This window comes from Chelonia mydas, chromosome 2 (genome assembly GCF_015237465.2).
Source record: "Chelonia mydas isolate rCheMyd1 chromosome 2, rCheMyd1.pri.v2, whole genome shotgun sequence".
Classification (NCBI taxonomy): domain Eukaryota; kingdom Metazoa; phylum Chordata; order Testudines; family Cheloniidae; genus Chelonia; species Chelonia mydas.
The window spans coordinates 171,567,398-171,592,271 of record NC_057850.1 but is presented as its reverse complement, the minus strand read 5'-3'; the positions used below and the strand labels follow the sequence as shown (position 1 = coordinate 171,592,271).

General features: G+C 40.7%; 1 protein-coding gene across 15 annotated transcripts in view; it reads left to right on the top strand.

Moving 5' to 3' along the window:
- Positions 1-24,874, top strand: part of SUGCT (succinyl-CoA:glutarate-CoA transferase) — a 481,412-nt gene that overhangs the window by 36,572 nt on the left and 419,966 nt on the right. For all 15 annotated transcript variants that reach the window (XM_007058722.4, XM_037890011.2, XM_027821213.3 and 12 more), the window contains one exon: positions 23,660-23,751. In XM_007058722.4, coding sequence (XP_007058784.2) covers positions 23,660-23,751 — 92 coding nt within the window. The remainder of the gene's footprint in view (positions 1-23,659; positions 23,752-24,874) is intronic.

The following is a 24,874-nucleotide window of genomic DNA, read 5'->3' as shown; positions in this document are numbered from 1 at the left end:
GGTATTGCAGTTGTAAGAATGCTTGATAGAGATCTTGTAGGTGTTTGTCTCTGTCTGAGGGGTTGGAGCAAATGCGGTTGTATCTTAGAGCTTGGCTGTAGACAATGGATCGTGTGGTGTGATCTGGATGAAAGCAGGAGGCATGTAGGTAAGTATAGCGGTCAGTAGTTTTCCGGTATAGGGTGGTGGTTATGTGACCGTCGCTTATTAGCACCGTAGTGTCCAGGAAGTGGATCTCTTGTGTGGACTGGTCCAGGCTGAGGTTGATGGTGGGATGGAAATTGTTGAAATCATGATGGAATTCCTCAAGGGCTTCGTTTCTATGGGTCCAGATGATGAAGATGTCATCAATGTAGTGCAAGTAGAGTAAGGGCATTAGGGGACGAGAGCTGAGGAAGCGTTGTTCTAAGTCAGCCATAAATATGTTGGCATACTGTGGGGCCATGCGGGTACCCATAGCAGTGCCGCTGATTTGAAGGTATACATTGTCCCCAAATGTGAAATAGTTATGGGTGAGGACAAAGTCACATTGTTCAGCCACCAGGTTTGCCGTGACATTTTCGGGGATAGTGTTCCTGACGGCTTGTAGTCCATCTTTGTGTGGAATGTTGGTGTAGAGGGCTTCTGCATCCATAGTGGCCAGGATGGTGTTTTCAGGAAGATCACCTATGGATTGTAGTTTCCTCAGGAAGTCTCCTGCTAGTAATAGCTCATCTTACTTGATCACTCTCGTTACAGTGTGTATGGTAACACCCATTGTTTCATGTTCCCTGTGTATGTAAAATCTCCCCACTGTATTTTCCACTGCATGCATCCGATGAAGTGAGCTGTAGCTCACAAAAGCTTATGCTCAAATAAATTTGTTAGTCTCTCATGTGCCACAAGTACTCCTTTTCTTTTAACTTATAAGCAGTGGTGGATTTAGAGTTAGTGGGGCCCTGTGCATGGCTTCATTTTCAGGGCCCCCCCTTCGGGACCCAGCCAAGAAAAAGAACATTCTCTCTTATCTTATGATTCTGTGCTGAATAGGACTGGGCCCACTACAGACCCCTGGGAGACACCACTATTTACCTCTTTCCACCACTATTTACCTCTTGAGAACTGATCGTTTATCTTCCCCCAATTTTTCATTCTTTTTTTCTTCATCCTCCTCCGATATTATAAGTAATGGGAAGTAAATGAAAATAAAGTGAGGTACCTTGATTAGAGCAGGGGGTTGGGGTGTGGGAGGAGGGGTGAGGGGTGCACGCTCTGGGAGGAAGTTTGGGTGCAGGCTCTGGGCAGGGGCAGGGGCTTGGGGTGTTGGAGAGGGTCAGGGGGGCGGTGCTTACCTTGGGCGGCATGGCTCCCAAAGCGACCAGCACACACACCCCTCCAGCAGTGGCTCCTAGGTGGAGGTGGGATGGGGGTCTCCGCGCACCGCTGCCCACAGGCACCGCCCCTGCAGTTCCCATTGGTCGCAGTTCCTGGCCAATGGGAGCTGCGGAGTCAGCGCTTGGGGTGGGGGTTGTCAGATGAGATTTGTCCTGCATTTTGGGGGTCCTGTGCCACCGCACACTTTGTTTCATGGTAAATCCGTTCCTGGTTATAAGCAAAGTGCTTAAGGTGATGATAGGTAAATGTCTTGTGGGTGCCAGACTGCGAACTGATATATCCACAACTTTTTGTTCTTGACCTAGAGATTTTTATAAGACTTCTAGATTTCTAAATATGGCATCCATTTCTCCACCAACAATGCTTGCTAAATCTCATACAACCTATGGATACTGACAATTCAGATGCATCCATTCTGTTTGTAACACTAAATGTTGTTTTGCTAGCACAAAAGACCATATTACATTCTAAGACAGGGGTTCTCAACCTTTTTCTTGCTGAGGCCCCCCTCAACATGGTATAGAAACTCCAGGGCCCGGCGGGGGGAGGGGGAAGTGTGGGGCTCTGGCTGGGCGGGGAGATCCTTGGGCATAGGCATAGTTTTACTTCTGTGTTGCGGGGGCAAGGGCTGGCAGAGCTTGAGTCAGCTCTGCACAGCAAGGTCCAGGGAGGGAGCGCCACCTCCACCCCCTGACTTATTCAGGAGGCCACCCAGCCTGTCTGGGCTGTGGGGGGACGCAACCAACAAATATAGCTCAAAGGGGGCACTCGGTTCAAAAGGTTTCAATACCGCTCAGGGTGCAGGCAGGGGGTAGCTAGGGGCCATATACGGACAGGGGGGTAGCTCAGGGTGTGGGTGAGGGGAGCTCCTAGTGCGGCTCCCAGCTTCAGCGGGGAGTGGGGCCCGCAGGCTTCAGCCCCGTGCCGCTCCCGGCTGGGGTGAGGGAGGGGGAAGGCCCACCGGCTTCAGCCCCATGCTGCTCTCGGTTGGGGCAGGGGTCTCTGCTGGCTTCATCCCTGCGCTGCTCCCAGTTAGGGTGGAGGGGCTGCTGGCTTCAGCCCCTTGCTGCTCACGGTTGGGGTGGAGGGGTGGGGGCGTCGGCTTCAGCACTGGGGCTCAGGGCACCAGGTTTCAGACGCTGGGCTCCGCGGCCCTCTGAAAGGGCTCACGGACTCTCAGTTGAGAACCGCTGTTCTAATACATCTTGTAGTGTTTTAATAAATTACAACTGTTCCATATGAATGTCCTGTTTTGTCTCTAATATTTTCACAACAGAAAAAACAACCACAATAATCTTTGGGCTGGTTGGGGCAATATCTGGCAAAGTGTTCTTAGAATCCTCCAGTTCATTAACTAACTGTGGTGGCATATGTGAAATTGCTTCACATTAGAGCCAGTTTATAGCCTCCTCCTTATCAGAAGATGCTGGTTTATGCAATGGTACATAACCTGGAGTTCCTAGGCTTTTTTTTTTCTGGTGATCTTGTTATTTCTAGGTAGCCAGGTTGTGGCCGATCTGCAGCTGGTGCACACTTGCATAGCTCTTTTGTAAAGTTCTTGCCCCTTTACTATGGGGCCAGACTAGATGGCAGCAGCAACAGGCAGATTTAAGAGGCAACAGAATCTAATACAATAATAATGGGTGACTTTACCCACCTACACATAAACAAGCCAATTTTCACTACAGGGCACCATTTAGAGAAGTAATTCCTTGACACCTTCAGTGATTATTTCTTGGAACAGCTAGTTAAGGAACATACAAGACTGGAACCTACTTGTGATTTAGTCCTAAATCAAATATTGAAGTTGGTTCAAGCAACAGCTATAGTTGAGCAACTAAATAAATGTGACCACAAAAAAGTTAAGTTGAAGATGCCAATGACTGGGATTGTAGCAAAACTAGCATGATGACCTTGAAAAATATTCCTCTTTCTATAGTTTAACAGGAGGAAATAAGTCAAAAAAGGCCCTAAAGCCACAGAACATGAAATTAAAATCCTTAGCATTTATGCTACTGCATACCATAAATGTCACCCACTCACATCAACGGGTGGGGGAAATTGATGGGGCCAGGGTACAAGGGGATAGTTCCAGTAGTGAGGGAGGGAGACACTTGCAAAGGAACAAATAGGTAGCTCTTCCCCCTGGGAATCTCTGGCACCCATTGGTCAGCTCAGGGAGAGGGGTGCTGGTTGGCCAGCATTCCCCAGCTCCCAGGATTTAGCCAAGTACAGAGTCCACATGGAGCCTCTTTTGGCTCCGTTCCAGAAGCCCACCTGAACTAGGAATGGGAATCTGGTCTGACATATGCTGTGGATCTAGCTGATCTCCTGTTCCGGGGGTCAGGAAGGAATTTTTCTCCCACAGGCCAATTGGCAGAGGACCAGGGAGGTGGTGGGTTTTTTTTTTTTTTTTTTTGGCCTTCCTAGCAGCATCTTCAAGCCCCAGTGGGTTAAATAGGAAGACCTTAGTACTTAACTGAGGTACTGGTGTGGTGGTGTTTATTCATCACAACTTGCTGCTGCTTTCCAATGTGGTCAAGAGAATACAATGAATAGTTCCCAGAGGTGGTAAACCTTGGAGTTTGCTGATTGGCCTTGGGCTTATGTGATAGGGTGAATGAAGTGGAGGGAGCAAATATATCTATCTGTTAACCCGGATCCTAGGGATTACAGGCCAGGAAGCCTTACTTACTCATAAAGACCAGGTAAATTGGTTGAAACAAAAGCCAAAGATATAAAACACTGAGATGCAATGGATGTGATAGGGAAAATCAGCACAGCTTTTGGGATGGAAAATCATGCCTCTCTAATCAATTAGAATTCTTTGAGTGTGTCAGTAAAATAGTGGTTAAAGAAGAAATGGATGAGATAATTCATTTGGACTGTCAAAGATTATCATGAGACTACTAAGGAAAATAAGTAGCCGTGAGGTCAGAGATAAAATACTACTATGCATTAGAAACTCATTAGAGGACCAGAAAGTGGGAATATATGTAATATAAGTGGGAATATATGATCTAAACATGCCAAAAGGTTACTCTAGGACCAGTATTTGTTAATGGTCTGATGACATGAGCAGTGTGTGGCTTAATTTTCAGATAAGTCAATGTTATTTAGGTTAGTCAAGACTAGAAAGGACTATGAGAAACTCCAGATGGACCTCATAAAACTAGGTGAATGGGCAGCACAGAGGCAGGTGAAATCCAATGTTGACAAATGTAAGGCACATTGAAAGGAATAATTTGAACTCATATAAATTGCTTGGTTTTGAATTAACTGTTACCGCACAGAGAGAAGACTGGGGTCAATTTATAGAATTATTTATAGATTTTTAACATCAGAAGGAACCATTGTTGTGTAGTCTGACCTCTTGCATAACATAGACCAAAGACTGTCGCCCAATATTTCCTGAATCCAATGTAGCAACTTCTGTTAGGATGCGAATGGCTTAATTAAAACGTCTGTTCAGTGTGTAGAAGTAACCAAAAAGCAAATAAATGTTTGGATGTATGAAGAAGGGTATACGATATTATGTCATATTATATATTACATAAGGTGTACCATTTATTTATATGTATAAATATATATAAAATCAATCAATGGTATACCTTCATCTGGACTACATGATCAGTTCTAGTCACCCCATGAAAAAAAACCCAGTACATCTAGTAGAAATAGAAGGGTTTTGGAGATGGGTAATGAAAATGAATGGCAGTACGGAAAAGTTTCATGGGAGCGTGGAAGATGGGGCTGTTTTAGTGTAGAGAGGAGAAAAAAAATTGGGGATGCAATAAAAGTATATACACTAAAGAATGGTAAATTGGGTACTCCTATTTACCTGTTTTCATACCAGAAGAACACAGGGACATTCCATGAAACAGAAAGGCCATACATTTGAAACGGATGAAAGGAAATATTCTTTTTCACCACACATAATTAACCTGTTGGAACTCACTGCCACAATGTGTCACTGAAGGGAAAAAGTTCAGTAGGATTAAAAAAAAAAAGGATTAGACATTCAGATAGATAATGAGATCATGCACAGTTACTTTAGATAGGATCAAATATTTATAAGAAATCTTTCTATTGGGCTTTGGGTCGAGCCCATAGATGACCATTTATTGTCTGAAGTACCAGACTTGATGGGCTAATGTCATTCCTGTGCAGGGTGATCAGATAGCAAGTGTGAAAAATCGGGACGGGGGTGGAGGGGTCATAGGTGCCTATATAAGAAAAAGCCCCCAAAATCGGGACTGTCCCTATACAATCGGGACATCTGGTCACCCTATTCCTGTGCTCCTTTGTACATTATGGGATCAAAATATTAAAAAGCTTTACTAGCACACTTAAGTTAAAGGGGATGGGCAGGAAGCCTTATGCACCTGTCTAGTATAGATGTGAGAGACTAATTTAAAAATAGAATGCACATTAGGTAAAAACAGAGTTTAAAAATTCACTTGTCAATGCACAAGAATTCAGTGTAGCACGCAGCATCAGTTTAGAAGGGGAATTGCAGCCCTATTTAGAGAACAATCAGCAAAAAAAATCACTTGTGTATCTAGAACAAAGAATAGTGTACCATTTATTTTCAAAAGTTCAGAAGACACTTTACTTCTAAATTTTAAATAAACGTTCTGTAGTGGGAATAAAGTAAAATTAACTCAATCACATCATGCTGCTTTTCTTCCCTGCATTGGAGTGCTCCTTTACAATTCTAAATGAAACCACACATGTGGGAATGTACATTGGCACAGCTAGATAAACACAGTTCCTGTTGTAGTTAAGGGCTAACTTGTTTGGCATGCAGCAGTGAAATAGAAATAGCATAGAAATATATGGTACTGCTCACACTAAGTAGAAACCAGAGAACGTTGGGCCGCAGTTTGTTTCCAAAATATTAAGCTATTTCTGATAATAAATGGGCCATTTATTAAATAAAAACTGATTCAGGTATCAAGTGTATCTTGACAATGCATTTGTTCCAAACGCCTGTTGTTCAGGAGAAAAGTCTAGTAATACCTTATTGTGCATTTCAGAATTTCTGGCAATAAAACTTTAATTTGCACTTCAGCATGACCAAAATTGTAGGGCCATATTCACAAAGCCGTTATAAAGCAGTTAGACAAAATAAGTTATGGTTACATGTTATTGTTTGGTGTAAATCAAGGCCAAGGGACAAATTCTTTTATTTACTGCCAGGAAATAACAGTTTCAAAATCCTTGATTCTTACTTTCTGGGTTCAGCAGATGCAAAGTAGAAAACTGAAGTGATCCTGACCCATGTACATACTTTGCTTCTGTTCATAAACAACATTTTAATTAATTGCACAAAGACTTGGAAGGGGTAGAATTTGAAGTGTCTCTTAGTGCATGTCCCTGAAAGCCTTTACTCATGTGAGTAGCCCTTAGTGACGTGAGTATTCAAATTATGTCAGCGGGACTACTCGAGTGGGTGAGGATTTTTTATTTCAATAAGGCATGACATAAGTGCAGTTTTGGTTTGGGATGCCAATCTTATTTTTTACCAGAATAGTTATAGTGGATGCATTTGCACTAGTACAAGTTAGCTTATACCAGTATAGTTTATTCCCCTTCCCACACACTGGTATAAATCACCTTTGTACCAATATAACTGCATTCACGCTATGGGATTGTACTATTTTAAGTATACTGATATAGCTGAAGTGGTGTGACTTTCGAGTGTAGACAAGTCCTGTGTAAGCAGGATTATGATCATAACCACTATTTCAGCCAGGTCTGACTAAACAGAATATAAGGAAGTGGCGGGAATATTTCCTAATACATAGTGAAGTCTGGACTTTTTATTGCAAGTCTAGCTACATAATCTTTCTAGGGACCCTTTTTGCTAATTCTTTATTTTGAGGGCAAGATCATGTCCTGACTTGCTTGGCTGCATAGGAGAGTACCCCCTTGCTCCTCTGAGTGGGCTGCCTGTATTGTGGAATAGCTGTGTGGGGTGGGGAGCAGTGATTATGGAGCCAGTGTGTCCTCCCCTGTGCATGTGGTGGCAGGGGATGGGCAGAGTCTTGGCTTCCCCATACACAATGTGTCAGCCATCATAGGTGTCCAGGCAGTTGCGGAACATATGGTGCACTAGGTATAGATGTGGCCCTGGGAACTCACTCTGTAAAAGTATGGGGAAAACTGGAAGACTGATTGTGACTGCAAGAAATGTAGACTGTCTTCTGGTCTGCTCCTAGGGAAATGCCCCATGGTGCTGGCCCTTGCTTTGGGCTAGTGGCAAAGCTACGATTTAGCTCTGAGTAATTAAACAGAAGTTCTGTTTTAAAATTAAACATAATATTTTTATGGTGAAAAGTTCTAATGCTATGCATGTCTAAGGCTATGTCTGCACTTTGAGCTGGGATATGATTCCCAGCTTGCATAGATGTACCTGTGCTAGCTATCTGTGAGTAAAACGCTAAAAATAGCAGTGTAGCTGGAGTGATACAGGCAGCGGCTCAGACTAGCCACTCCAAATATGTACCTGCCTGGATAGGGTTGCCAGATGTCTGGTTTTCGACTGGAATGGCCAGTCAAAAAGGGACCCCGGCGGCTCCGGCTGTTGAAAGTCTGGTCAGCGGGGCAGTGGGGGCCTGGGGCTAAGGCAGGCTCCCTACCTGCCCTGGCTCCACGCTGCTTCCAGAAGCAGCCTCCAAGGAGGAGGAGGGAACAGTGTGTTTAAACGGAGAGATTCCCAGAGTCCAAGAGAGAAAGGGCCGTAGTGCTTTCTCTGTAAGTGGAAGTTGGCTGCATGCAGTCTGTGGCCACCCCGTTGAAGGACTTGTATACAGTTTTTAAGTAAACACTATGAAAATATACCCCAATTTAGCATCACTGTTTTCTCCTTCGATGGAAGCTGAGCTGATCCACAGTGTCAGAACTGGGACTCTGGTGGCCCTGTAATAATTCCCCCCCGCACCCCCGGTAAAATTATTAGTAATAATAAAACCCAACCCAATAGCCTAATTATGTGAAACATTTTTACCTTATCAGTTTACTGTTAACTTAAGTAACCACAATTAAATGATGGGAAAGAAAGCAAAAAGCCTTAAAGGTAAAACTCAATTGTATTCTGTAGAGATTGTCACTGTCACTGGAAAAAGTGATGGAGGCATGATTTTTTTTTTTAAATTCATTCTCAACCAGTGGTGTTAATTGTTTCCTAGTTGAAACAGTAGCTACACAACCTGGATGTTCCTTCTGCTGCACATGGATCTTGATCTTCTCTTCTACTCTTTAGGCAGATTTTCCTTCCCATCTGTTTCATATCATGGATGATCCATCTGGAAGCAGGCTGTCACCTTCTCTTGAGGCATCTTTATGAAAAATACTGTGTGCATACTACTAGATGTAATAGTTTCAATGTTGCCAACTCTCATGATTTTAATCCCACAATATTTGGTGTTTTTCCTAAATGCAGTTTTTGAGGGGCGGGTAAGAATTTCAGCTTTCATTTTAAAAAAAGTTTCTAGCCCTTGTAAGTGTGGAGAAAAGTGGTAAAGCGTGACCCACGTGTGAACTAAAGGCTCAGAAACCAGAAGGGAAATAATCAAACCTCACTTTTTTTTTAAATCATGATCATCACAATTTAGGGCCATGATTCATATTTGAAGAATGTGTGAGGTTGGCAGTACTGTAGTCTTACACAAAGTTCCCACGAGTGTTTTGTAATTAAACACGAGGAAGATGCTTTCTTCATCTGTACACCTGAAAGGTGTACAGGTTTTCTACATATTGTAGTAGGACAGGTCTGAGCGTCCTCATCTCTCATTTGAAACCGGCGTGTTTATACTCTAAAAAGAGACCATGTACAAATAGAACCTGAAGGGGAGAATGTGAAAGCAGTGAGATTGTACAGGTGCAAATGAGGGTGCAATTTAGTTTGTAGAAATAGAATCTTTGTTGTTCTACCTAATGAAGAAGTGGGAAGACTCAAACTTGACTTTGAGAGTCCGTGTTGTGTATGCAGGACTGGCAATAAGAAAAAGCATCTTGATGTTTGTAAACTGAGCACATTTGAATTGGAAGTCATTGAAGCACAATAAACTGGAACTCCACAATGTCAATTTTACAGAGTCTCTTTCCAGAGTAAAACCAAACCTTAAGGGAATTTATCCCATGGAACAGAACTAATGGTATTATGATGCTTTGTCAGGGTGTACATAAGGAGTACTTCCAGTTCCTGTCTGAAGTAAATTCATGTTAGGTGAGTTTTGTGTTTTGATTTTGGTCTTGCAAAGGTACAGTTAGCTTTACAGGATCCAAGACCAATCTACTCAGACCAGGACATTCCTGTAAAGTTCAGCATGGTGACAAATCTTTGGCAACTGAACTTGAGTCTCTCACATGTGCTGGTAATGCAAAGTGCCAGCAATTACAGGCCAAACTCTGTCTGGTCTCTGCAATGGTATGCTAGTGTAAGGAGGTTGCGTCCTACTTGCACTGCTGCATAGGGGCTGGCCAGAATCCTGTTGGGGTGCGTAATCCTGGCTCCCTCCCCTGGCCTCAGTGCGTGCAAACTATCTAAAAGGAGGCGAGGAGGAGCAGAGCTGGCTGGAAGCAGAGCAGGGAGCACCTTGCACCCTCGTCATGGGTAGCAGAGCTGTGAATCAGTCTGGCATGCGCATGCACAACTCCCAGGATGAATTCTGGCTGAGTGGCTTCAACTGCAGAGTGACTTTTCTGCATCTCTCTGCATAACATGCCTTTCTGCATAACACGCCATCAGCATGCAGGGCACATCTTTATCCTAAGCCACTGAGCTAGCTTTTAAACTTCCATTTAATATTCTGTCCCAGGAAGGCAATGGCGTTTCCCCCCGTCTGTTCTTGTTCAGCCCCATCTATCACATAGCCTGAACAGCAAAAGAGGTATAAATGAGTTTAGGAATAAGAAACAACACAGAATTTGTGCAGCTTTGATATATAACTCATTGTCAGCACTCTCATTCCTTGTTGAGTATAAAGTATATACAAAGTTTAATGAGAATGTCATAACTCTTTCTTCCATTAAAATTCAATATTTACTTTCAAACACACACAAGATGCTAGTTTTTCAAGGTTTCACAGTCACAGCTTGACCTTCCATCTAAATATCAGTGACCTGCAGCAAGCGCTATTTGATATAAAATCTGAAGTTGTAGGCTCCTGGCTCCAGTCCTAATGAAGAAATACCATAGCAGACAGATGCTTGTGAGTGGTAAAATCTGACATTGGTGTAGTTTACAGTGAATGAAACCAGATTAGACCACTGAAGTTATGGGATATGAACAACATAGCAACCAGTACAATTATGGAGACACTTACTGATGGTTTAATGTTTATTTTTCAGTAGCTATTTTACTTGGACTGGTGCCTACTTATGTTAACAAAAATAAAGCTGGAAGATTTTAGGCAGCTTTAAAAGCCTTGCAATAAATTTTGTGAAACAGCTTTTATTGTACTTGGGTTTTAGAAGTTTCTTATAGAAATGACTCAAGAAAAGATCAACAAACGTTTGAATCCCTGTTACCGTTCCTTAGGGGACCAGAAACGAAATCTTCGTTTTCTGGGAACAAGATCTCATGATAACTTCCTGGTTTATTTTATATGTCTAAGATACTCATGCTCTCTTGCATGATGGAATTGTACAATGTGGGGGTGGGAAGCTTTTAAGTTTTAAATAGCAAATTTTTCAGCTTGTGCTGATCATTTGTTGATAAATCTGAGTTATCAAAATGGATTTGTGGTGCAATGTTCATGATAAGTCCATGTACTATATTTCTGCAGTATATTAAATTAGTAGGAATGCTGTATGAAGCTTATCTTGACCTGAAAATGTAAACCAATGTGCATATGGTCTGCATTAATTCTCTGTATTTAAAATAATGTGGTAAAATAAAACATTTCTCTAGTACCAAAAAAAAAAAAAAGTTTTGGGTGCGGGAGAAAGACAGTGATCACTAAAGACCTCTTTATCATTTATGGACGTGAAAATGATAGAAGTGTCTGGCATTTTGCCCCTTGTTTGAATGTTAAAAGCATTATATATCCCAGTGTGGAGAAAATTTTGTCATTAAAAGTTGTGGGTTTTGCTGCAAAATAAGGTTTTAATAAGAACAGGTTTGTGGATATGCTGCAGGGTTAGTAGTAACTCTGATAGCTTTTTGTTTTCCATTATATTTAAAATGGGTCAGATTGAGATATCCTATAAATAAGGAGGAGAATCCAGGCACAGGGTAGAGAGTATGCAAAGTGAATGTGTTCAATACCCTTGTCTGGGTGTTTATTCATTGACGTTTTTTCATTGTATTCACCAATCATAGTGTAATTGTTTTTGCAGTGAACCCTACCCTGTGTTTGAAGAAAGTACTAATTCATAATATCTTTTAAGGTTACATTTTAAAAGGATTGTACAAGGCTCCTGCTACAGGACACTTACTGGCTTGAAAATGTCATTCATACAGCAAATTTAATCGAGAGGTAACAGAGAAACTGGTCACATTCAGCTGTGGTGTAACTGGCTACCGCAGGACAGAATTCAGCTCCTTATTGTTAATGGGATTTTCAAAAATAATTGAGTCATATTGTAGTAAAGTTTATAAACATCGCAGAAAAGGATTACCGTAGACTGTTCTGGGAAAAATTAGTATTGTAGTTTGAATGAAGAAATCCCGTTTAATAAAAAGTTATAACACTGATAACTTTGATCAATGTCTTTTTCCTTAGAATTAAGGTCACAGCCTTATGCTATCCTGAGTGGCTTCTGTGAGGTATCCCTAACCATTCTTAATGTAAGAACTCCAATAAAATAAAAGCCATGGATTGGGAATTAAAGAACTAAATACTCAGCTGGGGTAAGTTGTAGGTCCACTGACTTCAATTAAGCTATGACAATGCACAGAAACCGAGGATCTGTCCCAAGGTCATTCATAACCTTGTCAGATCAAGGCCTTATTAGTTGGCAGTGATTTCAAACACCAGTTTCTTTTTTTTCTTTCTTTTCCAGTCTTGTCATGTCTTTTGTTAAATGGGATTTGTTCACTCAAACCATGGGAGGAGTTAGTGAAAATTAATGGAGCGCATTATCTTATCAGAGGCCTTCACTCTTCACGACTGTACCAGTCAGAGAATGTGACTGAGGATAAAATAGATATTTTTAAGAATACCATTATGAAAAAGGAGCAGTTGAGAATGTGGAATGACAGTTGTATCTGCGACAGAGAGTGTTCATCAAAGATTCGTTCTGCTTATGCACTGCTTGGGAAGTTTATTTGTACTGTGCAAAGTTTGTGTTGTTTTAGGTAGTCCGAGGTGTGAAGCTGGGTGGTAAAGCTGGACACCAGGGGGTCATATTCTACTTTGTGCCCCCATATACTCTTGAGATTTTTGCTTGTTTTAAATGCACTCCCACAGGAGTAGAAAATGAATAAATGGGATAAGGGAGTGTTTAAAACCAGCACAATTGAAGCTAACACTAAGCATGTTTAATAAACTTATTGAGGCTGAGACCCATTCAAAGTTTATCCATTATGTAATGATAGCCACATGATCTGTGAAATATGATTTATTTTGCTAGCAGGTCCATTGACTGAATTTGTGATAGAAAAATTGCATAAAATTGGAGAGTTTCAGCAATCCATTATTAAGGTTGGATGTTTTCATAAATAAGATGCAAACACCATTTTAATATCACTGTGCTTGTCACACCTTTGTAAGCAATAAATGAACAATACTTCAGTATTGCATGATGAGGGCAGCTGTTCACACCAGGCATACAGAAGTTCACTTCATTGTATACATTTACGACTCATCTTTAAACTCTCCCTAAAATTCTCCTTGGCTCTTACATCCTGGGAAGACACTCCAGATTTGCACTTGTGTCTGGTCTTACGGCAGTTCATTGCAACTTCAGACATGGATTTATATCTTCACCATAACAGGTGAAAAATTAATTTTAGTTGGTGACTGTAAATGAAATCTAGTTTAGAGTTCAATGGGTCAAAAATGTGAGGTAATGTGCTCCTCCTTTGAGCTGTGTCAGGGTTAAGCTATATAACCCATCTTACGTGTGTATAAAAAAAGAGAGATAGTAAAACACTAACATTTTCAGTAAGGTTATTTGCTAGTAGCAAAAGCCTAAAGTGGTAAAAACAGTTGCCTTTACAGCTGCTTTCTTGCATTTGCACATAGCTTACTGACAAATTCCCCTTTGGGGTTGAAACTTTCCATGCTTTAGCATCTTCTTTTTTGGAAAGTTTGGGGAAATATGTTTAGAGAGTTTGAAGAAAATTCCTTCAGCCATTCTGGGTTTATGATACACTTTTTTTCTTTTTTTATTTTAAAAGATTTTATTTTTCTAAGGGGATGCATATTTATGATTGATTTTGGAGGGGAAATTCACATAAGAACATAAGAATGGCCATACTGGGTCAGACCAAAGGTCCATCCAGCCCAGTATCCTGTCTTCCGATAGTGGCCAATGCCAGGTGCCCCAGAAGGAACGAACAGAACAAGTAATCATCAAGTGATCCATCTCCTGTCACCATAATTGTGTGGCACAAACAATTCATCACTAGTCTGAAACATCATGGTCATACTGGGGCAGATCCTCAGCTGGAGTACACTGAAGTCAACAGACCTATTTCCATTTACACAATCTGAGGTTCTATTGTGCTGAGTTTAAATTTTGAAACTGTTTTTGTATGACCCAATTAAGAAAAGTAGTTATTTAATTTACCAATAATTCATAGAAATACGACTTTCCTAGTTCCATACTTAAGCTGAGTTTCCTGGCTCCATAGTTGTGACCTCAGTAATTCTATTCCCTACCTCTCAAAAAGATTCCCCAGGACCCTTCTTCCAACCATGTTGCTTGTTTGCAGATCCACAGGAAACTCACCTAGCAGCTGTGCTTTATTCTTGTCACCGAAAACTGAGCTAGTAACAAAGGTGGTCCATTGGCCCCAAGCAGAGAGTCCCTCAATTGACTATTTGGCCAATTCCCAACATCAGCCAGATGTTTGTGACAGTTACCTCTACTTACCTTAATAGTAATTTCAAAGTGAAGGCAAATGTGTGTGGTATATCGAGTTCACCTTGATTAACCCAGGAGTGGATTGTTAGTTTTAAGAGACTGTGACTGGAAGATTTAAAAAAAATTAATTATTTATTTATACAACCATGAGGGGAAAAAATATTTCCAATGTATTTAAAAAAAAAAATCCATGATGATACTAAGCCTAATTTCTTCCAGGTATTTATTTTTAAGATCATAATTTTTTTCAGAAGACGGACTACTAAATCTCACTATTTTTCTAAGGTCATGTAGTAGAGCTACTCTAAGTCAAGATACAAGCAGCTTCCCAGACTGAGGTTCAATATATAACTGATTAAAATGCATACTGACTGAGGGATAAAGGCTAATATTAGCATACGCTCTCTTATCCTTGTAGATCATTGCACCCTAGACTATGCAGGAAAAAATCTTCTTCTGTTGTCCTAGAAATCTCTTTGCAATTATAGCAGGCCTGGTGAGTAGCCAAAATTCATGATTTGGAAGGCTATAAGGTCTGATTAAAAGCATATTGAAATCAATGGAAATATTCCTATTGTCTTTAATGGCTTTGGTTCAAGCCCAGAACTGAGGTTGGGGTTTTCAAAGGAGCCTAACGACACTGAGTACCTCAAGCCCGTTAAAAGTCCGTGGACTTTGAGTGCTTAACTGGCGTATGTCCCTTTGAAAAATCTCTCTTGAGCCTTTAGGTAGCTAAAACACAGTAAAATTATAATTGTATTCTTGAATGCCGTTTACTCATATTATTTTATCCTTTACATATAGATTTATAACACAAAGCAGTGCTATTTATAACAGGGACTTACAGCATTTCAGTTAACATATATAGAAGGAGTAAAGTAATTGCTGTATTAATGTTATTTTTTTGTATTACCGTAGTGACTAGGAACCCTAGTCATGGACTAGGGCCCCATTGTGCTAAGCACTGTACAAACACAGAACAAAAAACAACAGTCCCTGCCCCAAAGAGTTTACAATCTAAGACTACAAATGGCAGATTTGTAGATAGATAGGGGATGTACTGTATACATATCCAGAATTATCAGTTGGGAGATGAAATGTAGTGAGTTTTATTTGCAGGATTGTCAGTCAGAGTTTTATATTTGCTGTCACAGGTTTACTTTTTGCTCTTTCATCTCTCCTGACAATTTGCTCTGGCTTCACCTTTTTCATATCGGTTCTGATCTGCTTTAAGCATGCCGACCCAGGAAGCTGTACTTCCTTTTCTTTTGACCAACACATGGCAGGCATTTTCCGAAAGTAATTATTCTTTCTGCTAACATATCTGGCAGCTCTGACATTACAAAGATTCATATAATGTGTCTCTTACATTTTGGCTTTTCTCATAATAGAGAATTGCTTGTGTTCTTCTGCTTGTTTCATTAATCTTTATTAAATAAAGATGTAGGCTGTATTTAATTGAATGTTTTCTTTTGGCAGTAGAACAAGTCTAAAGGTGTTTCTCATTAATTTGTTATTCAGTAGGGATATCCATCTATCTGGATTGAATTTGTGACGATACTTAGTTCCTATTTGTAGAAATGCCTGTGTTGAACACATTTTCTGTGTTTTGCTCAGAATATCCTATACAGACTGACGTTATGTCATTTGTCATGTGGGAATCTAACTACAGGGAATTGGTCTTTGTTGACAGCATGTCTCCATTTTGCTTCCTCCCTCCCCCCAATACAATGTGTTTTATATTTAATCTTATAAAAGTTTATCTTGCTAGTGGATTGTGAAGAAGTGCAGAAACGGTGGTTTTGGTTTTGTATAGCATATTAATATTTTGGACAATATTTTGGCTGACAATAAGAAATGCTAACATTCATTTTTAGAGGAATGTCCTATTTAGAGTTTCCTCTGGCAATTAATTAAAGGGACATCAATTTGAATGCAAGTCATTTTTTTCTTTTTAAAGGCTCAAACAGTGTTTAAATGACTTACCCTGCTTGGGAAACAGTGAAACTTGACAAAACACAGAGTTGTGAAAGGCGTGAAACAAAACAAAACTGAAAAATCATGGAAAGTATGTTTTCAGTAATCGCTTTATCATATTTGTAGATGTTATTTGTAACAATAGTAAGTTGAGAATAAACTTCAGCAGACATGATTTTTAAGTTGGTGTCCCTTTAAATGACAGTGTTGCAAAACATTTTACTTTACTGGTATCTGTTTGCCCTTGGTGCTTACATACAACTCGTAGGCAAAGAGTACTGTTTTTTATACATCTGTAAGGAATTCTGTCATCTTACCATCGGGAACCCTTAAATAAGGAAACAAAGAGTCTCTAAATATGGTTGCACTACCTATCCGGGAACAGTACAAGATCCACAGATGAAAACATGGGGGTTTTTTAGGGGGCAAACATCTTCATTTGGTTTGCCAGCTTTCTTAACATTTATGATGAGTGAGTCTGTTACAAGTCTAGCAAAAAATGCCACTTTTATTTGGCGCAAAAGGAAAAACTATTTCATGGCTAACGTGGCATTATAAACCTAGAGATGGAAAAGACATACACAACTTCTTCACCATACCAGTGCAGGAGTGTTCTCTAGTGTAGAAAGTATTTTCTAGCTTCTTGTGTAGTTACTTTTAAATATCTCAAACATCAGACCTTTGACAACTTCACCTGTGACACTACTCTGTAGTTCTAATAACGTTCACCGTTATGAAGTGTTTCTTGATTTTTTTCAGCCTAATTTTTTTCCTTCCTAATATTTTGTCTTGTTAGTCATAATTTTACCTTTTTGGATACCCTCAAGGATTCCTTTACTTCATTAACAGAATTGTGTTTAAAAAAAAAAAAGTCTGTCTTGGGTGACAAAAGTCCTCAAGCAGTTTTGGGATTTGACTTGTGTGGCAATAGTTAGAACATTTTGTGACTGTGGACTCTTAATAGTAATTTATTTTGCAAAACTTTTTTGCTCTTATATTTGCAAATGTTGTTATCCTATTGTCGCTTGTGATGTTTCAAGATGAGCACCTTTCATTAAAATAGGTCAGATGGGATTTCTCCTGTGTCCCTGACTGGTTGACCCTCTCATATGAGCAGGAATGCCACCCCAGCTAGGCAGAATTAGTTTACGTGTGGTTTTTCAGACAAGAGCTGCTGTATTTTGATTGAGTTCTGGGATCCAACTCCTAGACTTTAAGGTCAGAAGGGACCACCGTGATCGTCTAGTCTGACTTCCTGCACATTGCAGGCCACAGAATGTCACTCACTCCTGTAATAGACCCCTAACCTCTGGCTGAGTTACTGAAGTCCTCAAATCATGGTTTAAAGTTACAGAGACTCTACCATTTACACTAGTTTATACCTGCAAGTGTCCCGTGCTCCGTGCTGCTGAGGAAGGTGAAAACCCCCCACCGCCTTTGCCAATCTGACCCGGGGAAAAATTCCTTTCCGACCCCAAATACGGTGATCAGTTAGACCCTGAACATGTGGGCAAGAGCCACCAGGCAGATACCTGGGAAAGAATTCTCTGTACTAACTCAGTTGGAAAAATCTGGGAGAAGAAATACTTTCTCTCAGTCCTAGTGTCTGTCAGGAAGTGTCATCATGCATTCTACAGGTGAAACTTTCTCTGATATAAATTCACTTTTGTTACATCTGATTGAAACCTAGTCCTGGACAAAGGCTGTCTCATACAATTGCTTCTGCAATAATTCCTCCAGCTAGTGGGAAGTGAACTAGTTTTATCCTGACATAATTATTATCTTTCAGTTTGGCTAGGGGAATTTTCCTTGACACCTGCATTCTCTCTTGTTGCTCTGTAATGTAATACTGGCCCTGTACACACCCTAAGCTTCTAGTATTAGTAATGTCTGGAATTCTGTCAACTGTGACTGTGAACTGCTTTATTATTTCATATTAGCCTCATCTTCATCTCATCCTCCTATCATATGTCACTTTCAGCATAATGGCTCCTCAGAACTTGAAGAAAATCAGACCCAGGAACAGCAGCATCCTGCGCATGGTACAGTAGGCATATGTGGGTTTGAACACTCTCATACTGCATGCAGTTGTTTGCATAAATCAAAAGAGAAAGATGGATGGTTGATTGTGTCCTCTCTCACCCTGGGTTCATGTCCTGGAGATGATGGGAATGTTGCATGTGATAAGCAGTTTAGTCATATACTCTGCTTTGCCTGCTGCATAAACGTAATTGTGCAGGACTTCCTGAAAAACAGAGTGCTAATTGTAGCCAGTAAAGATCTATGGCTTTCTCCACCTGAGTTTGGCACATCACATCTGCAGGGAGCTGGGATTGCTGCAGTAATACCACGGAGTTCACTGTGTATATAGAATCATAGAAGTGTAGGGTTGGAAAGGACTTCAAGAAGTTATCTAGTTTATCCCCAGCTGAGGCAGGATGTAAGCTGTGCCAGACTTTTTAAGCATTCTGCATATGGTGCAAGATGGATGCCGGCCCGCATTTGACGCCAGCAGACTAGTAAACTTGTTCTTCGATACTTGTTTCATACCATGTCTCTTTTCCTACTCCTGAGAGAGGAAGGACCATAAATTAATAACAGGGCTCCTCAGTGGATAGGGGACGGCTTGTCAGCATGAATCAGGACAGTGGCAGCTGTAGCTTGGGGAGAGGAAATTGTGGCCAGCACTGACATAAATGGCTGTGTTGAATATACGAGCTGTTCTCCAGTGCGCGTTCAGAGGTTGTGTTCAGTGCGGCGTAAGACAGTTGGTATGTACTGTACAAATCATATTAAATAATGCTTTGACAGTGACAACTGTGGGACAGTACTTGGGGACTAGACTGGCAGTGGTTGCTGCTTCTCTGTGTTACTTTCTTGTCGCCACGTTGATGATGTGACTGACTGCTTTGAAGTGTGTGAATGAAACAAATATGGCCTATAATGCCAGTGTCCTGAAAGGCGCTGAGCTTCCTTTGGGAAGTGAGAACGGAGGACTTGCAGTGCCTCAGAGGATCAGGCCCTATAGCTGTAACCTGTGGGGTGGAGATTTGGAATTGTGGAACATCCTTCCCCCATTTATTTAGAAATTCCACTTGACAGGACTCTAAGGACTCCCATGGTTTTAAAGCAAAATCAGCAGAGAAATAAATCCTTCAGCAATTACACATCTGACAATTATTTTTTAAATTTATGTAAATCTGAGAATTCCCTAAATCATGACATTTAATTTTTAAAAAAATCCTCCCCCCTCCCCCAAAACCCCCCGAAACAATACACATGGACAAAATAAAAACAAACTTAGTGATTTGTTAAATGCCTAGAACAAATGTAACGTGTCTAAACTTTGTCCATTCAAGACTGTATGTAATATTAGCATGGAACCTATTTTCAGAGATAAGCACGTGCAATTGCGTGCATACATATGTGTGTGTGTATGTGTGTTGAATTTATGAGTGGAAATGCGCATTGGGTATTTGTGCAAACACAAGGCCAAACTGATTATGTGCATGGTAAACATCTATTTTTATTCACAACACATTTATTACTTGCATGCATATGCTATGAGGTCTGCTCAGATGTGTGCCCCGACTTTGAAAAATCAGCCCTACACATTTTAAAAAACAAAATTTCCTGTATAGGCACAAACTCAGACATATGCACATTTGTTCAGGCTCATGGCTAAATCCTCATTTGTTTGTGATCTGTGCAGTTAACTAGCACAAAAACATGTATCCTTTTGTCTCTTGTCTGTCTAGGGAGGGACGACTAGATCTTTTAACCTTACAATTCATCCCTTAACTCTTAAGGTTGGATAGCCACCTCTTTTCCAGGCGGTTTCAAACCCCAGATTTCCTGTGACTAGGCAAACCACCTCCATCAAAAGTGGATTTTGGCCTCATACTGGTTTTACCAGTTCAGAATCCAAGTCCAAAATATAATTCTGTACTCACATCCCTTTTTTATTATAATATCTTTCTACTAGTTAAACTTTGCATTGCACCAGCTGGTTTTAACCTTGCACCTGGCACATAGTAATGAGCAATGTTTTGAAATCAAATGATAGGTTTAAAAAAAATTATTGGGAGAACTTCAAAATATATATATTCTAACATATGAAGGCTCTTAGAAAAATTCAAAAAAACTTTGCTGGTCACCTTTAAAAGTACAGAATGAGTAATTTGAGGGGTTGGGTAGTTGTCCTCATCAGAATAGCACTGTAAGGAGTTTTTATGGTTGTTTTTTTCTACATCCTAAATGTTTAATTTTCAGATGTTTCCTGTTTGTGAAAACATTTGTATGAATAGACACGTTGAGATGTCTGTTCTCTGTTAATAACTGAGGTCAATGCTTCTTGTTCTTCATAATTTCTCACTTATTTTCAGTGTGTTTCACTGTCGAGTCACTTAGAGTTGTTTTGAGTGTTTTTCTTTTGTTTTTGAAGTGGACCCAAACACACTGGAATGATTTTGGTGCTACTGTTCAGGAGATAACAGCACATATCGTTGGAGCCTGTTGGAGCATTTTTGGGTTGATTTGTGAAAATTTGTGTGTCCTTATGTCCCGAAAGTAAATGATGATTTTTCTTAAATAAAAGTGGTGGGTTTTTTTTTTTTTTTTTTTTGAGGGGAGAGGTTGAGAGAGCGAGTGAGCTTCCCAACTTTTTATGTCCTGCTAGTCTGCTGCTTCAGGAAAACTGCTTTTGCAGGCATCTGTGCATAGATACAAACATTACATTTTTTTTTCAAGGCACAATTCAAATTAAATGAATTTTGCGTACATTCTGATGAATTTTAGCATGTTTGTAGGTCTTTGAAAAGGTTATCTAATGCTGTTTTACTGATGTGGAAACTAAGATAGAAAGGTTGTGACTTGATTAAGGACACAAATGGAATTGATGCTAGAGATGGAATTGGAACAGAGGAACCCCCAGCGTGATTCTCTAGACCAGGCTGCTTCGCTGCTACTGACTTGCTTCTTTATGGCTAGAGGACATAGTAGCAGCTCAGCAAAGGAGCTAATGTATCTGGAAGAAGCTGGTTGTGAGGGAGCTTATAGAAGTTCAACAAGGACAAGTGCAGAATCCTGCACTTAGGATGGAAGAATCCCATGCACCGCTACAGACTAGGGACCGAATGGCTTGGCAGCAGTTCTGCAGAGAAGGACCTAGGGGTTACAGTGGACGAGAAGCTGGATATGAGTCAACAGTGTGCCGTTGTTGCCAAAAAGGCCATTGGCATTTTGGGATGTATATGTAGGGGCATTGCCAGCGGATCGAGGGACGTGATCGTTCCCCTCTATTCGACATTGGTGAGGCCTCATCTGGAGTACTGTGTCCAGTTTTGGGCCCCACACTACAAGAAGGATGTGGAAAAATTGGAAAGAGTCCAGCGGAGGGCAACAAAAATGATTAGGGGACTGGAACACATGTCTTGTGAGGAGAGGCTGAGGGAACAGGGATTGTTTAGTCTGCGGAAGAGAAGAATGAGGGGGGATTTGATAGCTGCTTTCAACTACCTGAAAGGGGGTTCCAAAGAGGATGGATCTAGACTGTTCTCAGTGGTAGCAGATGACAGAACAAGGAGTAGTGGTCTCAAGTTGCAGTGGGGGAGGTTTAGGTTGGATATTAGGAAAAACTTTTTCACTAGGAGATTGGTGAAACACTGGAATGGATTACCTAGGGAGGTGGTGGAATCTCCTTCCTTAGATATTTTTAAGGTCAGGCTTGACAAAGCCCTGGCTGGGATGATTTAGTTGGGGATTGGTCCTGCTTTGAGCAGGGGATTGGACTAGATGACCTCCTGAGGTCTCTTCCAACCCTGATATTCTATGATTCTAAGTCCTAATCCCATCAGTGGCAATTTAGGCTGCCACAGAGATTAGTCTGGGATCTTCCCTCTGTATTTATGGAAGGGAAAATTCATTTTGGTCTACCCCCAGTTTTTGTACCTCTATAACGATGTTGGTTGGGGCTTGTTTGTGTGAATTTTTTATTGATAGAACTATAAAGGGACTGTCTACAGATTCAGTTTGTGAAGACCTTGGTCTGGCACCTAGAAATGTAGATGTAAAAGGCATAATTGTAGACATTTAAAGGAAGTATTTCTCTTGCATCAACACAAATATCTCATTGTATTATGTTCTAACAATAGGATGTAATCACAATTTATGGTAAAATGAAAACAAAGTCTTATAGTGGAGTGTCAGGCAACCTTAATAATAGGCAGGGCTTCCAGCCCTGCCTATAATAAAGACTTCCTTTCTAATGTCTGACACTATAGTGACGTCTGTTCTAAAAGAAGGAAAGGGTAAGTAAAGATAGCACATCCAAAGGGTATCTCTTTAAGAGCTTGTTTAGATGAACTGATAGTCAATTTTACCTCGAACTAGCCTGCTGCGCACCGACTGTCTGTGTGGACCGTGCTGCCTTATGCTGAATGTTCCCTAGTGCACTTTGATCTACATTGCTTTGAAACTGGAGTAGATCAAAAGTGCACTAGAATGTTTAGTGCACAGCAGCAGGGTCCAATGGACAGTTGGTGTGCAGCAGGCCGGTATGAGGTATAGTGGAAGATTCTGTAACTGTTGCTAAGAGGAGAAGTTGTGGGGTAAGTAGAGCCAAGGAGGAAAGCACCGTGTGTCTTCTCTGCTGTTTCTAAAGAGAAGTAATACCGAAGTGTTCGCTAATGATTTATAATTATTTATAGAGTTGAGGAAAAATTGTTGTTTTTCATCAAAAACTCATTGTGATAATAAACGGTAGGTTTTCTTACTAAGGGGTCAGTTTTGCCACTCTTAATCACATCAAACAGTATCTTATTCTGTGAGTCACCCAGTGACATCAGTTGGAGTAAAGTATCACTTTGAAGTAAGGATGGAAGAATTAGGCCCATAGTGAATAGCATGGGAGTGTTGTCATTGAATTAAGTGGGGCCAGGATTTCACCATATAGTTAAAATTCTTTCCTTTCTTTAGTCAAGACATCCGGAGACACAAAATTCTTTAGTCAAGACATCCGGAAACACATTGACCCAGCGAGCACATTATTAACCTCCTGGAATAGAAACCACCATTTAGTCTAAAGAAGGGCAGTATGTGTAAATATAAGACTGCAGTATTTGTTCCTTGTTTGCATAACCTAGACAACACATGTGTAGAAACTGATGAGAAATTTTACTTTATGCATTCTTTCCTTCCCAAAGTAGTAAACTGTATCTTCTTGGTATGTGTAATGGATTGCATTTTAAATAGTTCTTTCTGTTTTTAGGTTATGGTCAGACTGGTCCAGCGTTTCAGCGAGCAGGTTATGACTCTGTTGCAGCGGCTGTTTCTGGTCTTATGCATATCACAGGGCCGGAGGTACTTAACTTTATTGTAAATTTAGTGAAGAGCTTTTCCTGTGCACTGAAGTTTTGTGCTGTACTTAATAAAATGGCCTGTAGAAATAAAAAGAATTAAGGAAGTTGGTAGCTGGAAAAATGAAATATAAGCTTTGATTTAAGAGGGAAGAATGAGTCAGCAATGCAAGTCTTTTGAAGCAGAGTGTTCTCCCACAACAGGACAATATTGGCAAAAGCCTGGCATTTAGAATAAGCATATAATAAGATAATAGATTCTAGAAACAAGCTAGAAAGTGACCTTGGTTCTTTGTGGGTGTGTATATGGAGTGTATACAGCTAGAAAAGCATTCTAGAATTAAGGGCCTTAAATGTCGTATTCAAAATTACAAAATGAAGGCATTTAACTAATCTGTCTAAAGTATTTCTAAGGTGTCTGTCCCCTTTGTATTTAAATGCATAATATGTGTGAAAAGGAACACTGAAAGATCAAGTAATCGGCATGAGTGTGAATAAATTGTCAGTGGCTTAGTCACCACAGATTAAGCGGTAAATAAAATATCCTATGCAAAGGGTGTGATTTTTATTAATTATGACGTAACGGAAGTAGGGAAGGAACAGCCAGGCATCTCCTGCCTACACAAGCTCTCTGGCAGGATAAATGAAGAGCAGTTCCCAAACAAATGGCTGTAAAAGGCAGAGGAGACATGAAGGGGACATCACCTCTAACCCTCTCCTGCAAAATCTGGGGATCAAGACCAGGAAAGCTGCAGATTTCCTTCCCCTTCCACACCTTTTCCTCCTGCAGTGGATGAAGGTTTAAGTGAAGGATGCCTCTTTCTGCACCTGACATTGAAACCCTCCCTACGCTGCACAGCAGGGGTTTCTGCCCATGGCTCTCTGCTACCTCAGTTAACCTGTACTGGACACATGCTTTATGGTTGTGACAAATAAGTATCAGCATTGTAATACTCCCTCCCAAGCCAAATCTCCTGTGTGCTCAGAGGAAGGCAAAACCCCACCCCTCTAGTTACCAGTTTGCAATGTGCAAGTGTGATTGGTGGGAACGAAGGGCCCTCAAGCTCTGCCCAAGCTCTACTTATGCATGAGGCTGTTGTTACAGATGGGGCACCACCCTTCCTCAT